At 34.0% G+C, this 16,429-nt stretch overlaps 2 protein-coding genes across 5 annotated transcripts; one reads left to right on the top strand and one right to left on the bottom strand.

Annotated features, from left to right (window-relative positions):
* The first annotated feature begins 1,255 nt into the window (after positions 1-1,255).
* Positions 1,256-15,950, top strand: LOC105199710. Of its 4 annotated transcripts, none has more exons than XM_026139503.2 (12): positions 1,256-1,741; positions 3,399-3,598; positions 4,445-4,564; positions 4,736-4,862; positions 12,347-12,473; positions 12,634-12,732; positions 13,001-13,132; positions 13,258-13,397; positions 13,883-14,029; positions 14,230-14,514; positions 14,765-15,089; positions 15,417-15,950. In XM_026139503.2, the coding sequence occupies exons 2-12, from the start codon at positions 3,413-3,415 to the stop codon at positions 15,520-15,522; spliced, it is 1,794 nt and encodes a 597-aa protein (XP_025995288.1). In that variant the 5' UTR covers positions 1,256-1,741; positions 3,399-3,412; the 3' UTR covers positions 15,523-15,950. The 4 variants fall into 4 exon arrangements, with proteins under 4 accessions (XP_025995288.1, XP_025995287.1, XP_025995285.1 ...); XM_026139502.2 differs by having other exon boundaries at positions 1,258-1,552; positions 14,765-15,046; XM_026139500.2 differs by having other exon boundaries at positions 1,261-1,741; positions 14,765-15,046.
* Positions 3,462-10,040, bottom strand: LOC105206252. The gene is made up of 6 exons (XM_026139520.2): positions 7,439-10,040; positions 6,917-7,093; positions 6,040-6,178; positions 5,866-5,955; positions 5,328-5,605; positions 3,462-3,574 (listed from the first exon to the last, which is right to left on the bottom strand). The coding sequence occupies exons 1-6, from the start codon at positions 7,552-7,554 to the stop codon at positions 3,541-3,543; spliced, it is 834 nt and encodes a 277-aa protein (XP_025995305.1). The 5' UTR covers positions 7,555-10,040; the 3' UTR covers positions 3,462-3,540.
* Positions 15,951-16,429: the final 479 nt, after the last annotated feature.

Raw genomic sequence — 16,429 nt, 5'->3', positions numbered from 1 at the left:
CCAAATTGTCGGATGGCTTATCAGTGTGATGAGCCAGCACGCCGCTTGATATGCGTCAAGATAATCGCCGGCGATTGCAATATAAGCTGCCATTCCAGACGACGACATACGACATATGCTACGATACAGAGAATCCTCGAAAAATGAAATTTGCACAATAACTAACATCCCATTTTTTATTATTCAACGAGTCAATTTATTTTATTCGTTCAAGTTTCCAAAGTTTGCATTTACGCACATCTCTTTTAAAGATGTTTTGAAATTATATTATAAATATTTTTTAATAACAATATGACATTTTGCTTTCTTAACAATTCTCATTCAAATCTCGTATTTGCTTCAAGGCAGTTGGTCAAAGCATGGTAATTGAAATAACTTTGCCGACTGGCAATATTGCAGCATAGGAGTTCTCTTAATAAATTTCCTTCAATAAAATTATAGGGGAAAGTAGGGTTACACCGATAAATAAGGTGACTGTAGATAACTGCAGAATAGCCTTCCGAGGGTATACAGTTTACCAATCGATTTCGTTATTTTTCTACTACTAAATCTCAAAAATCTAATTTAATGTAAAATCTTTGCATCACATATAAAGAAAATAAAGTTTAATATTTCTTTCTTTCCCTCCCCCCCCCCACCCCCCCCAAAAAAAATAATGGCAATTTTAGCAAATATATATAAAAATTTCCATTTCACTTATTGATACTTGTAAAAAAAGTATTACATGGTGAGTTTTCGAACAAAGGTTCTCGCGCTATTGATCGTTTTTGATTTTTAGCAATTACATACCTCAAGTTTCGATAATTCGCGAAGGAGTAATTCTTTCACGAAATTCTCAAATATATTTTTGCGTTAATCATCTGCGTGTTGCCTCCCCTTATCTCATCAAACCCGTTTTTCTCTGCAAATAACCATCACTAAAAATAAAGCGCTTTCTCTGCAGGTCGTCGGTTTCATGCAGGAGAATCATATAACGTAGAGTACGTACTCCCGTCTGTGCTCTAGTCGAAACCGTTGCTCCGCGTCGCGTCGTCGCCACGGGCGGATTTACATCATCGGCCTCATGTTTATTCATGTAACCTCTGCATGGTCAAATTAATACACGCCATTGCGATAATTACCGATGCCAGACATATTATACATTTACCTTGACGTTTATCGCAATCGCGTAAGCGCAATGTCGAATATTATTCATCCAAGTATATATCTATTGCATAGTTAATATTTCCATCTAGCCCTTTTGGTATGTTGCAATACGAAAGATAAATCCTTAAATTCTATGATATAATACAATATAACACTTCTCAAGTATACGTTTCGTTAAACGCCAGAGTCTCTGATCACGGATAAATCCGCGTTATCTCCTCTTCGCGTTGCTTTCCGAACGAAATTTCGACGCCGCGTCGCGACGCGACGGGATAAATTTGGAACAGCCGTCTCGCAGATGTAACTCAACTACGCTCCACATTTCTGCCTTAGTTTCGTGTCGAAAAACATGCGAGAATCACACGCGTGTAGCTTTATGGCGGAAATCGCGTTCGGATATTTGCAAGTAAACGCGAACTTTATGTTGTGTTGAAAGATCCTTTAAGGCTCTGAAGAATCATTCAAAGATTCCAAAAAAAAGGAATCGAATAAATTTGATCTTTCGTCACCGTATGGTTGCGATTAATCGTAGTTATCAGCTGCCTTGATGTAACTTTAAACATTTTATAACAGTCATCGTATTAGTGTACGCTTGGTAATACTTTTATTATTTTATTACCTTAAGCTATCTCCCAGTAATATTTTTGAATTTCCACTTTTGATGTTATTATTCTCATATTTCGGACATGATATTTTCTCAAGAAGTATTGTGTGCGTGCAATAATTTATCAAATGATGAGAGCAATCAAGAGTTTTAGCGATGCAAATATTAAGAAAATTATGTTATTTATATTAGAGCAAATAATTTTATAATGGACAATAAAATACATTAATATTTTGTGTGTGTGTGTGTGTGTGTGTGTGTGTGTATGTGTGTGTGTGCGCGCGCGCGCGTTCGTACGTGTGCATGTGTGTAACAAACTTTAATTTAAAATATAATAATTTAAAAAAATATCCATTTGTAGATATTTATCAAGTTCAAAAATTATTTAAATATTTTTTTAAACAAGGTATAAGGAAGAATTCGTTTGTTTAAATTTATGTATTTTATGTATTTCGAGGGTGTACTATAGATACGTCCAATATGAATCAAATCGCTGGTTCACAATAGTAATTATACACACAAAAAAAGAGAATAAAAACGAGTGCCGATTTTTCAAACACTTTCAATTCCTATATTACATAATACATAAAAAACGTGAATTTCAAAAATTGATAACAAAGCTTTGTTATACAGCATATTCTAAAAAATAAATATGTAACCAGAAAAGTATTTTATGATGAAAATATTTCGCATTTAATTGTTTGTAATATGATTCGATATTGTAGCTTCAACATAAAAGGAAGTTATTTATTCATAGTTATTTGAGATTATATTTGCAACGTAGAAATTTAGCAAGAGAATTGGAAAAATTATTAAAGAGGCTTTACGTCTTTGTAGCTTTTGCTTTTTTTATTTATTAGAGAATTGATAGAGAGAATTAAAAATGGATGCGATATTGATTAGACGCTTTCTCTCTCTCTCTCTCTCTCTCTCTCGATAATATAGAGTATATCAGACCACCGGTACCACTCTTTTTCTCGGCAGTGAATAATTGTCGAAAATTGGAGAAAAATTTTTATTGCAAGAGCAAATGTAAACGGAGTGTCACTTCAAGTTGGAAATATTAATTGGAAATATAGAGCGAGTAGGGTATCGTTAGATAAAGATAGTTCTTTTAAAAACAAGCTTTTGTTTAAACTTTTTTTTTAATATCACTAATTTTCGAGAAAAATAAGTCAATGTCGAATTAAAGTATTGAATAAGAACGTGGCAAAAACGTTTGTAAATAAAATTCTTGGTGCATTTTAAGCATGTGATTGAATATAAATTCGCATTTTTCTTAACACTCTTTTATCGATCAATGTGCGTCGTTAAGTCGTTCTTACGAGTAGATACGGATAATCTGTCAATGAAAGAAATACACAATACTTGTATATTTATGAATTTTATTTCCTTGATTTTAGATTCAAAACGATTCTTTCTTTTTTATTATGTAAAGATCAGTGCAACTAAATTTATAATCGGTTTATTCTTAAACAAATGTTGGATAGAAATATTGAATTTGACAACTATTAATACATTAATACATTAATTACGTGGAATCAGAACCAAAAATCGAATTATTAGCAATCAGTGACGAAGATGAAGCGTGTTCCTGCTCTCGCTATGTAAATGGAGAATCTAATAAGAGAATATCCGTGATTTAAAGGAGGCAAGTAGAAAATGCCGCGCGAGGTGTTCGACGTGGTGGAAGTAGAGAAACCGTCGAAATGCATCAGGTTCCTCAGGCTGCTGTGGAAATTCAGCAGATGCGTATTCTCTCATGTGACGCTAATCTCTTTGGTGGTTGCTTATTGTGTAATCGGTGCATTCGCCTTCGAGTACCTGGAGGTGATTAACGAGAAGCAGGTAAATTGCATCACTATTGACTACTAGTAAATACTAGAAATTTCTATTTTTCCTTTTCAGTTGATTAATTTTGAAATATACATGTACGTAAATATTTATACACGATTATACTTTGGAGTACGGTCAAATTGATACTACGAATATGTTGAAGCATCTTTCGATTGATCAATTTAAAAAATGTTTTCTTCCGATTGGTTAATCAAATATTTCCAAGTATTTGATCTGATTGACCGCAGTCTTAATTAACTTATTTATCAAGTTTTCTCATTCGCAAAAGGAGAAAATATATGTATGTATACAAAATCTCAATTTTTGTTACGTTCAATAATTTTAAAAGAATAAAAAGATAAAAATTTCGTACTTTTTATATTTATAAGTTACTTTTATGTAATATATATAAAGTAACGACGTGATATTTAATGTAAACTATTCTTGAATCTAATAATTTAAAGATAAATCTGTATAATTTATATTCAGGTTAATTTTACAATAGTAGTTATGATTATATTATTTCTATATATATTGTTGTACAAGTCCGACTTATTCTTTTAATAATTTTATTAAATAATTATTGTATAAATATTGTATATATTTTATTAATACTTGAATTAGTAACTTAATTTTATAAACCATTAAGTAATATTTATCATGTAATTGCACTATAAATTAAAATTTACTTAGAAATTACTGCGATAAAAAAAAGAAAAAAAAGAGTACAGACAAATAATTACTATATTTCCACGTCAAACGTTCTACCATCGTGTTAATGAATTATTATGACTGGCGTCGAGCGTTACGACGGCGACGCCAAATAAGCGTATCGTTCTACATCTGCTTTGTTCGCAGGTGAAGAACAGCATCAAGTATATACGAGGAAACGTTTCGGAAAAGCTATGGAAAATTACTAAGGATTTTGACGTGTTGATTCGTGAAAATTGGACCGAGCAGGCGTTGCTCGAGTTAATGGTACGTATTTTTTGTCTTCTCCTATTTTTAGTTTTATAAAAGCGTAATTTGCGAGCTTACTTCTACGATGATTCGAGAAATGTTTAATTAAAACAAATAATACGTAATGTTACGTTAAACTTGATTCGATTTGACAGAAAATTATTTGTTCACGAATAACGCGCAATTCAGAAATTCGAGAGTTGCCTTTTGAACAAAATGGAGAAGGAAGGATGGAATGGCAGCGAAAAGGAGGATGATATTCAATGGACATTCGCCGGTTCTTTGTTCTATTCCATCATCGTCATTACAACGATTGGTGAGTCGATATCTAAAGTACACTCCAAATTATCCCAGCAAGACGTGAGATGTTGACAAAGACAAATTGATTAGTGGAAAATTTAATTTTTCACGTATTGTATAAATCGACAATTTAAAGTATAATAATTCACTTTTTTAAAAAGAGCAAAAACTTGATTCCTTAGGATTATCTTTGTCAGCTTGAGAGAGAGAGAGAGAGAGAGAGAGAGAGAGAGAGAGAATAATACATATTTCGTAAATTCGAAAACGATTCGAGGCACAAGTAATATTTATAATGCAATTTATAGTTTAAACTTACACATGATACACACGTGTAGTTTAATTTAAATCAATTATCAATGCAAAAAATTCCTATTGAATTTGAGTCTTATTTAATCGCTCAATAAAAAAATGTATATATCTTTACATCTCTGGTTACATCTTTGGCATTACCATTGAGAAGAAATAAGAATTTGTTCATTACTTTCTAGTATTTTCGTGAGTCTTTGGCTCTTCGTTCGGTTGCGTTTGATTCTTGCCTAATGATCTCCCGTAGATGACATAATCGTCGAGTTCCGGATCATAGTCATGTGGCCGTAACGACTCGAACTCATTACGGTGACCATAACTGCCGCTATAAGTTCCTGAATAATAGTCGGAACCGAAAGACGGATGTTGGTAGCCACCGTTGTACGGTCTTCGATTGCCGTAATAAATCGATGTTGGTGCAAAACCATTCGGTCTGTATTTGTGCGGCGCACCCTAGGAATTATTATTATTATTATTTAATGAAAAACGTACAAAAAATACGGGATTTCGAATTGTATGAATAGACAAAACTTGGATTGAAAATCAATAAAATGATACTGAACATTTGTCTTTAACTTATCCGACACAAAATTTTAGAAAATATTTAAATTTGTGAAATATACTAGCACACAAAATATTATAATATATACGAGTATATCTCAACAAGAGAGAATGTATCAATGTTTTGAAAATGCATGAATAGATTTCGTTACAGGATAATATGGGTAATGATGCTCTTCGGACAATCCTGGGAATCTTTTGCTGTTGAAACAACAGTATTTTTTCTCTCGCGCGCAGTGCCCCTAAAATCACCATAGGCAAATTTTGTAAAATTTTTCGAATTTGCAAAGTTTCAAGCAAGTTGACAAACTTTCGATCAAACTCACAAATTTCAAGCCAGGTGATGGACAATTGAAACTGTATCTGCACTTGCAAGTGTCGAACTCTCGATAACGAGGATCATCTCTGATCCATGGTGGTACCGAATCCAGACCGTCGTGTTCGTTCAGTCCGAAACGAGGAGGTCTGAAATATCAATATTACAGTGTCTCTACATTTTTTCATATTTTATAAAAATTAACAGCCATATTTGATACAACGTTTGCTTTGAAATTAAAATTTTATTTAAAAAATAGAGAAGCCAATCGTAAAAGCGTTTGATCCTATACAATATTATATTTATACAATATAATAATAACACAGTTTGAGGATAATTAATTTAATAGATGGAGTGAAATTTTATAGACGAAACATATAAATCGTATGCAATTTATGAAAAATATACATGTATAATGTGTACATGTTGCTGATAAGTTAACAGCCGAGAATATATGATTTATAAATCATTTCTCGTAAAATATTATTACGGCATGATCATCTCCCCCTCCCCCTCGTAAATTAATGTACGAATAGTGACAATTAAAAAAAAAAAAAAAAAAAAAAACGAAGATAAGAGGTAACGCTATATAATTTTAATTGGATCGTTAAAAATTTAATATGGAACAAATTAAGAAAATATACAAAACAATAAAAAATCTTAATCTTCCGAGATTAATTCCAAGTTTGAACAAATTCTGCAGAAATTTCTGATGCAAAAGTTCTGATGCAATTACATATATCGTATCAGATTACGGGTTTTAAATAGTTTTGGCAATTTTTAAAAGTTGATTAATCCAATTAATTAATAATGGCGCATAAACGTGAGTAATAGTCGCATTTGAATAATTAAAAAAAAAAGCACGCGCACACACAAACGGACAATACCTGCCAATTATTCCCGTTGGTCCACCGGGACCCACGAGGACGCCGTTATTGCCTTGGTACGCTGGTACGAGCGGTCTACCGTTGGGACCGTAAGGACCTGGATTCTGAGGCCTAAATCCTAACTGAATGCCGTTGTCAAAACTATCCAAATGTTCAGAAGGCTCGTGCACCTGATATCTAGAAATTGTATCCGTAAGTAGCTACGTCGCCGTCAAGTATAGTTTAGTTCGTATACACGATTCCTTCAAAGCTGTTGTCGAATTGACACTGCGGAATGACACGGATATTATACTTTTTTTATTTTTAAATATATTACTAATGTACATAATTATGCAATCTAAAAATATAATTTAATTAACGTTATGCGCGCGCGTGTGCGGAAAATATTTAGTAATCGATGATGATACCTATGTACAAATACGATAATTCGATAAAACAAATTATATGACATACGAGATAATTAGATATATATATATATAAATAAATTATTGCAATTAAATAAATCATAGACTAATAGCGCACCTGACATTGACGTTTCGGCTCGTCTTTTGTTTATCGTCATTCCAAGTCCAGGATTCATCACTTTCAGCAGTTACCGTCGCGATCGCGATGAATAAGATTAAAAGAGAAACACGCATTTTTATTATCTACCGAGTGGCAGAATAAAAGCGTTTTGATTCGAATCAACGCAGCACGTCTTAGTTAACAACGTTAAGAGAAGAGAAAGACGTATGGACACGAATAACATTCGAAGCCAACTAAATGAGAGTGAGAGTGAATCGCGTCTTTATATATGCATTGCAAGAAGGTGAGGCGAGCAGCCGTGCGCCGCGGTTAGTTTCGAGGTCTTTTCGGATGATAATTATGATAATCGCATCTGCGATCAATGGATTGTTTTCGCCTTTCTTTCTATAGAGGAAAAAAAAAATGGTGCGTCTCAAAAATGCGCGCAACTACTATTCGTAAAATAAGAAAATTACGATTATGATTAAAACGTCTTTCTTTTAGATCAGATTACCCCTTGTCCCGTATAATCCTCTAATTGAAAAAAAATAAAATTTTAGACGTCTCCAAGAGACGTACCAGAGTGTCTCAGCAAACAATGTTTAATTTTTAACATTTAATATACATGTACATTTTAAAATAGTATACTTACTCTTGCCTACTGTTTCCGATTTGATTCGCAACGTCAAAAGTCTTTTCGATGCGCGAGGTATGTATGTACGTTCTTGCGTCACAAAAGAACGTCACTTTCCTCTTTTAAAATGAATGCTTCTTATTTCCATCTTCTACAGTGGGTACATTTGCTTGCACTTTTGCTCATATTTGATAGAAGCGTCGCGCTCTAACGTTGTATTAATTTAATACAAGAAGAATATTTCAAAAACGAAGCTTAATTTCAAAGCTTTATTTCTTTTGAGTAAAAGTAACAATAGCGAGCAGTTAAATTTTTTTAACAGTTTGTTGATTTAACGCTAATTGTTGAGTAAAATAACAGCATGAATAAAATTTGATTTAGAGTAAATGAAATTTGCCGCGGCAAACCCAATCGTAAAAAAATTACAATGCGCGTGCCTGCTGATTTACAACGTACAGCGTAACGTTATTACGCGATGTAAACGCGTGGGTCCGGTGGATCCGGTCGGATTTTGAGGCCGATTCCACTCCTTAGTGCGCCTGTCCTTCGAACAGTTCGAACTGGGAAAACCCGGTTCTTCGAAGGAGAGAAGTCGTTTGGTTGGTTGCGTTAATACGCGTTCTTTGACCTCTTTCTTAAGGTAAAATCAAGATACAAGCACGTGATGGTATGGCGTAACGTCAATTCCCGCGTCTTTGTCCCGCTCGACAGCAAAATTACCACCATTAAAAATTTTCAATTTCATTAAGTTATATTTGTCTACGAAATCGCGTCACACGCGTCATACTGAAGCTACAAACTTTCCGTCATTCGTAAAATTATATTTTTATCGTCATTTTATTACTTTCATCATCGTACTTATACAATATTTTACAACATGTACATATACATTCATATATTTTTTGTGTTGAGATGAAATATTAGAGAGGGGCCTCTAAGTACATTTGATTTAAAACAGAGATCAAATAGAATTTGTTCGATTTATTCGAATGAAAACAAAAGAACGTAAAAAACGAAATAATAAACATTTTTCTAATAAACTCTCTTAAAAATATGATTTTTTGTCGGTTAACAAACTAATTCTGATGTAGATGCGCATCGTTTGCATTTCTAAAGAAAAGGCAAGCCTTGTCGAAACAAATGCAAAATGCTTTATTTCGTGGCTGTTTCGAAATTCATTCCTGAAATGACATGCATTCATTATGAGATTAAACGCGAGAGAGTTTAAACAGTGAAATATTCCAAGACAAAGCAGCTGCAAATAAACTAACAAACATACGTTTTTCAAGTAAAATGTGCATTCGAATGTGCAACCTGCAAACTGTTCGTAGATATTTCAAGAATTTACATGAAAATCGAATTTAAACTGTTGTAAATTGGATTGATGGATACTTTGGAAATCTAATTCGATTAGAGTAGGTAACCTCTTTTTTCGAACGAGCGTAGTAGATTAAGCGTTAAAGATATATATACGATAAGAAATGGTACTTGGACCGATCGTCGCGACTTTTGCTCTGTTTATTTGTCAAATTTATCACAGAAAATTAATAAATTGTAGTCAATTGAAAAAATTAACTTAATCGCGATATATTATAAAATATTAAAAAAATATATTTGCGATATCATTTTTTAAATACGAGTATTAAGTCCACTTTTTTATGCAAAAAGTAGTAAAAATTATTTTACATATTGCATACGTTTAATAGACAAATCAGTGATGATTAACATTTTAACAATATTTTTTTCACATCTCAGTTATATAACGCGTCCATATTACCTTAACGAAAAAAATTTTTCATCTTTCATATTATAAACATCACGGCCTTATAAAGACTCTGTAATAAAAATCCCGTTAGACAAAAGTATACGTAAAATTAATTAAAGAATAGCCTCTCGTTATTTTAGTATTTTATCTTTGAGAAGCTCAATTTCTATGATAAAATCAATTTAAATTAATTTAAATAAATTAAAAAATTTTTTTCATTTATATATTTTCCAAATTTTATGTTGAAGTAGTTGTCATTTTTAATATTCAATTTTAAAGCTTACATTTTAAACATATTAATTTTATTCTCCAGTTATCTTTATATAATTTGACAATAAAATGTAGCCGCGACACATCTATTTAAAAAAATTTGCTTTAAATATGAAATTGATGTTACATATTTTACATAATGTTATTCTTTTGCCTTACTGACTTGTGTAACTGCATAAAAAATTAGTTGCAGTGATATCAGACACGACTTATCGATAAGAAATCGAGATTTATCGAAATGTTTAGCAGACGAATGTTGCCCTTATCACAATCGAATGACTTAATCCTTCGACAATGGTAAAAAGAATTCATTTCTTCGAGATTATACCAGGAAATTTCTTTCCTTCATTTTTCCTTTTCGAATAATTTCCTGTCATCGACTGTGCGCGACCTACTTCTCATCTCCTCCTTTTTTCCTCTCTCTCTCTCTGCCTTTCTTTCTCCTAGTCGAAATAAGAACATTGCTTAGAATAGAAAAAGAAATGTAGAGATCTCGCGATGCGAATGGATCGCAATGTCTTTATGACATTTTAGGATTCTCAAAGAATTCATGTATTCACTCTATACTAGAGAAACCAGAGTTTTTACCTCACACATACCTTCAACTAGGCTACTTTGCCATTCTGATTGCATAATGCATAGTACTGTGTTGTACCTTAAATTTATACCGTATGTAAAGGAAATTCTTTTTTCTCACAGTTTCGAGAAAAAAAATTTATCATAAACACCACTATTTATAATTGAACAAAATTGCATGAAGATATTTATTACCTCAGCATAATCACAGATTATAGAAAGAGCTGTTCTCTGTTGAAAATTTGTTATTACGTCTTTATCGCATTTATTTACATTTCACTGCCATAAATCGTTGCTACTAAAAGGTTACTTTGGTGTAAAATTACGAAATTAAATCACCGTCCCTGTTTTCACGTTTTTCAAACGCGAATAAATCCATCGATATTTAGGGTCAAGTGATAAAAGAAACTTGTCAAAGGATCATTTCGACTTTTAGGTTTCTCGTAATTCCGTTTCGTGAAGAACTAACGGAGTAACCGTGTAATAATGAAGTTTCTTCCGTTTTACTCTGAAAATGGTAAACTTTTCTTGTAGATATTTCATACAGAGAAGGTCGTATATCTAAGTAGAAAATAAATCGATACTATCTTCATTAAAAAAACATTTAAATACGAGTATGTATTATAGATTATTACAATTTAATTAACAATTTCCAAATTTGTATATTCGAAATTATTAACAACTATTAACAAATGTGAAAAAGTAGTAATTATTTACTTTCTAAGTCAAAATTAATGAAATTTTATTGCTCTCAATCTTGCTATACTTATAGTTACATCGTTGAAATATGCACTATCTTTTAGCGACAATATACTAAATCCGATTAGTGAAAATATGCGCTTCTCCCCGCTTGCTCCTCTTAACCAAAAACACTGAAAGCAGTGAATACCTACCAATGATGACAATTATAAGTATATCGTTGCAAATCGGTGAATTCTGATTCCGATTTAGAGAGAGTAGTGTAACATAAACTTCATTGTTATTATTTTTTCTACATAAAGGATTTTCTTTTAAATAGAAAATACATATTTACTTTTCATAATTTTTAATTTTTTCAATTTTTCAATTAACAATATACATTTTTCAACACTTAACTAACATCTCATTGTAAAATTATTTGTTATATTCTCCTTGCAAAAGCTCTGTAATATACTTTCTCAGTATATTACTGGAAATTTTTTACATTTTTATGTTATAATATTACGCAAATAAAAAAAATTTTTAAACCATGTATAAATTTTGAAAATCTACGTTCAACAATGAAGAAATGCAAATTATTTCTAATAATTTTAGAAAACAATTAAATAAAATACTTGATAATCGAGACATCGCGTTGTGGAATAACAGGTCTTGCGTTAGAGACGAGATAGTAAGGAATCTTGACGACCTTGACCCAGACTCGTAGACGAAATTACGAGACTGCGCGAAGCCTCGAGGAGGAAAAGATTCAAGGTTGATTCGAATGTAGCTAAAAAGCTGAACGACCTTGTCGTTTTTATTCCGTCGTAATTTAAGATTTCAAGTCGACGATTAAACTTTGGCTTTCAATACGTACGCCCTAGTGTCGATCGAGCTCATTTTCCGCTCGCGATACATGAATCGAGAGGTACACTATAAAGGCATCGTGCTTCACATTTCGCCATTTTTTTTGCATATTCTACTTTCTTACTTTTGATTTTAGGATACGGTCACATTGCACCAAAAACGAAATATGGAAAAGTAGTGACTATTTTTTATGCCATTCTCGGCATTCCGCTCATGTTGCTCTGCCTATCGAATATCGGAGACGTCATGGCGACGAGTTTTAGGTAACGGACACAATATGTTTAATCATGTATAATATTAAGAAGATGGAAAACTCTCTCTTTCTCTGATCTGAACGACAGATCATGCATCTTGTAATATATATTATATGTATGTACTCATCTCCTTCTAGCACTGAAAAATAATTGCCTCTTTTACTTTTAGGTTTCTCTATTGGAAGGTGTGTTGTTACGTGTGCACAAAACCACCCAAAAAACGAGGGCGTAACAATCTGGTTAGGTCATATTCCGCTCGTCAATCAGGGTAATTTTATGTCTTGTAAAAATTTTTTTTTACGTTTTATTATTATATATTATAATATAAAATAAAATAATAGAGTAGAAAAGTTAAGAAAAGCAGAAATCCAAATTTCATCAAAATAAGCGCTATACGTAATGTGTCGAGTAAGACTGACGGATCAATAATATAATTAGTGTTGCGCGCGTTCCAAAGGACTTATAAATTTTCATCGAATGATTGAATCAAATTAATCTACTGTCCCGATGCACTATTGTATATTATATTTTATAAGGTACGGATCGCGGTACGGATCGAGCAGAGGCCCCTTTCGCCGATCCATCAGAGTGAGTCAGCGATCAGCTGACTCGGCCTTAGGACTCTCCGAAAGTATGACAAAGTCTTCATATTCCGACACTGATTGTAGGTAAGACGATTCGGCCATCCGATTTGTCGGAGAGTTAACGATATTCTATCTGTTGAAAGGTTTACCAGGTGCGCGCGCGTGCAAACAATGTCTAATTAATTCTATCTTCATCCAACTAATCGTAGATACATGTCTCGACGATTGGAAGGAGGTGAGGCAAAGGCAATTGCTTACGCACCTTCTATAAATTATCCAATGGAAGCTAAAGCCGCAACTATACCACGTTATTCGGACATTCCAGTAGCGACTCCGAGAAGCGTAAGAGGTACTTTTTAATCGATTTTAAGTTTTTAATTATTAAGTGATTAAAGTGGATAAAAAGATTACGTATCTAAACAATTGTATTTCGAGAGCCGATCTTGTTTTTACAGGTAAGAGATATTACACTCAAAATAAAGAAGTATAGATATACGGGGACCAATAATTAAATTTTATATTAATTTCTCTCTCTCTCTCTCTCTCTCTCTCTCTCTGTCTCTGTTGCTTATCGTGTTTGTTATTTACGTAATAAAAGAGTTGCAAACGATATGTCGGTGTCACATACGAAATCACACGGAATCGTAGAAGCGAGACCACAGCTTCATAGATACCAAGTGTTGCCATTATCGTCGGTCCCCGTAAAATACAAGTACCCGCTCGATATTAATTAATTAATTCAAGCGCATCGATTGCGCCGCATTGCACACGTTATCAACTCATCGATTAATTAAACTATCGGCTGGTTTGCGTTACTTTCATTATCGCGTACAGGCAGTTCTAGAATAACGACGCAGTCGCTGGACAGAAAATTGCTGATGAGTCCGCACGAAGCAGATCGTTCGCCCGTTTTGTGCAACAAATACGCATTGGATGATTTCGAAGACGAATCGTCGAGATGGCAATCGTTTCAAAATAAGGGTAAATATTCAAGATGTGCCAGGTAAGATCTAAGATTCTCTCTCTTAAAATCGAAAATTTCCAATACATTGCACACCGATATCTATTGTTATAGTTAAAAATTCAAACGAGTATCTATACTATTTAAGATAATGAAAGAGATCGCTCTTTAAAGCGGTTTGAAGAAATTAAAGCTAAATAGATAAGCGACGCTGTTACAGTCGAGAATTCGGAGAGACTGCCGCCGCCGCCGCCGCCGCCGCCGCCACCGCCGCCAGCGGGTCGAAGCAACGAAACGGCCGAAGAGTTGGATGGGGTTGAAAAGCGAACATCCTTTAGAACCAGATCCTTGCCGAGAAGATGTCTTTCCGTGGAAGAAGCGACGACGAATCACAGAACGAATTTGTCAACGGGACTCCGACCTGCTTCGATCTATTTAGAAATGGAATATATGAAGAGGTCGCAGTCTAGCAAAAGTAGACGCAGCAGAAGCAATTATTCTGTAGGTGAGCGAAGATAGTGAGGAACGTAAATGAATTTTGTCAGATAGACGATCATTCATCTGTCGATTGTGAAAAGGAGAACGTTTTATATTTAAACGACTGAATGTCATATGTGTATCTTTTTTCCAACTCGTATAATAATTACTGTTATCGCGCACTCTTAAAGCTTGTATTTGATTAAAGATTGTATTTGAAAAATATAAAGACGGAAAAGGCGGAAAATAACGAGCCGATCGATTATCTCTTTCTATAGCGCGTTCTTACAAACGAGGACCACCACCGTCACCGAGGATCATGTCGCCGATGGGCTTTGCCGTGCATCGCCAGGTTTACGCCGACGATATCGATTTTGACTACGAGTACTCTATCGCTGCGGATGATCAGGAAAGACAGCCGACGAAACCCGTGCCCATTTGGCTGTGCGTCTTTCTGGTCGTCAGTTACATACTCGGCGGTGCTTACCTGTTCCAGAAGTGGGAAGAATGGGAGTTCCTCGACTCGGCTTATTTCTGTTTCATCACGTTGACCACCATCGGTTCGTTGTTCGTTAACCTCTCGATTAGTCTATTGATAAAAAGGTAAAAGTATAATCGGTTCGCGTCCAGCGCAAAAGGTCGTAACGCTCATTACTGCTCTCGACTGCTTTCGTCGAAACTGATCTCGTACATATTATGATTTTATAATTATCGTATTAATTTTCTTCATTTCGCTATTTTAGCTGAGCTTTCGAAACTAACGACAAGAGAGTCAGTCTCAACTTAATTTGATTAATTTTACTAAAATTACTAAATTCACTTGTAACAATAGAATGTATGTATTCATTAATCATTTATTTATCGAACAATATCTTGCATTTTTTTCGGACGTAAAACGTAAACGACTGTTCCGTCTCAACTATTTTCAAGGTTTTGGCGATTATGTGCCGGCGTACAATGCAGACGAGCAGACGAGCATTGCCCTTTCTTCTCTTTACCTGCTATTTGGAATTGCCTTGCTGGCAATGAGCTTTAATCTGGTGCAAGAGGAGGTCATCAATAACGTCAAGAGCGTCGCCAAGAGGCTGGGTATCATCAAAGAGACCGATGAGGAGGAGCAAGAGGAGGAAGCCGGGGACTACGACGAATACGACGCCGAGTACGAAGATGAGGTCTATGAGAACGAGCCCAAGCTCTGATATCGCGATCTCGCTCCTTTCAGCTCGATTGCTCGTTACTATTCGACAAGATCGGGAATCGCGATTCGCGCCAATCGTTCGTCTTTGCATATATGCGAATACATACAAGTATACGTCGATCGATCGATTGACATATCAAACAGTTTCGTGACGTAGGACGTAGACACTAGACAGAATTAATCTCGATCGAGAAACTTGCCCCTTTTCGCGTCAGAAATAAAGCGAATGTCAAAAAAAAAAAAAAAAAAAAAAACACTTGAAAAAAGTATCAAATTAAATTAACTTGTAAACACAGTTTACCTCAATTACCTCTTTTCATTTATATGTATTAATTCCTTACAATTTTCAACCATCTTCTATCTTGGAGATTCTTGACGTTTTAACGTTACATATGCGATATTTGTGTGACGTGGCGACACTGAAAATACTGAGAATACTGAGAAATGCTATTATTAAGGCAGTTGCTACTATTAATTGTATACCAATACAATAATGATGAAGAGAGAAACTACAACTTGCGAATATCGCGAGAAACTGTACAATGTGCTGTACAATAAACACACACACACACACACACATACACAAGTTTGAAAATTAGTTTCTATAAAATAAATAAGAGGACAATCGTGAAATGCAGCTAAATTTGCATACATTTTGCATATTGGTAGCTTTGATATTTAGTCGACATTTGCATTTTGAATATTTTCCTTTCAGATTTTCTCCAATAGTTATTCAACCTGGGTT

The sequence above is a fragment of the Solenopsis invicta genome, chromosome 15 (genome assembly GCF_016802725.1).
Source record: "Solenopsis invicta isolate M01_SB chromosome 15, UNIL_Sinv_3.0, whole genome shotgun sequence".
NCBI classification, from domain to species: Eukaryota; Metazoa; Arthropoda; class Insecta; order Hymenoptera; family Formicidae; genus Solenopsis; species Solenopsis invicta.
This window is presented reverse-complemented; position numbering and strand designations above follow the sequence as displayed.

What these genes read in the sequence shown, in the direction of transcription:
- LOC105199710 (XM_026139502.2), top strand. Translation starts at nt 3,413, where the DNA reads ATGCCGCGCGAGGTGTTCGACGTGGTGGAAGTAGAGAAACCGTCGAAA. An exon ending in AGGTGATTAACGAGAAGCAG is followed by an intron (nt 3,599 to 4,444) that starts GTAAATTGCATC and finishes CTTTGTTCGCAG; the next exon opens with GTGAAGAACAGCATCAAGTA. An exon ending in CATCGTCATTACAACGATTG is followed by an intron (nt 4,863 to 12,346) that starts GTGAGTCGATAT and finishes TTTTGATTTTAG; the next exon opens with GATACGGTCACATTGCACCA.
- LOC105206252 (XM_026139520.2), bottom strand. Translation starts at nt 7,554, where the DNA reads ATGCGTGTTTCTCTTTTAATCTTATTCATCGCGATCGCGACGGTAACT. An exon ending in ATCATTACCCATATTATCCT is followed by an intron (nt 5,606 to 5,865) that starts GTAACGAAATCT and finishes AATAATTCCTAG; the next exon opens with GGTGCGCCGCACAAATACAG. An exon ending in ACTCACGAAAATACTAGAAA is followed by an intron (nt 3,575 to 5,327) that starts GTAATGAACAAA and finishes AATCACCTCCAG; the next exon opens with GTACTCGAAGGCGAATGCAC.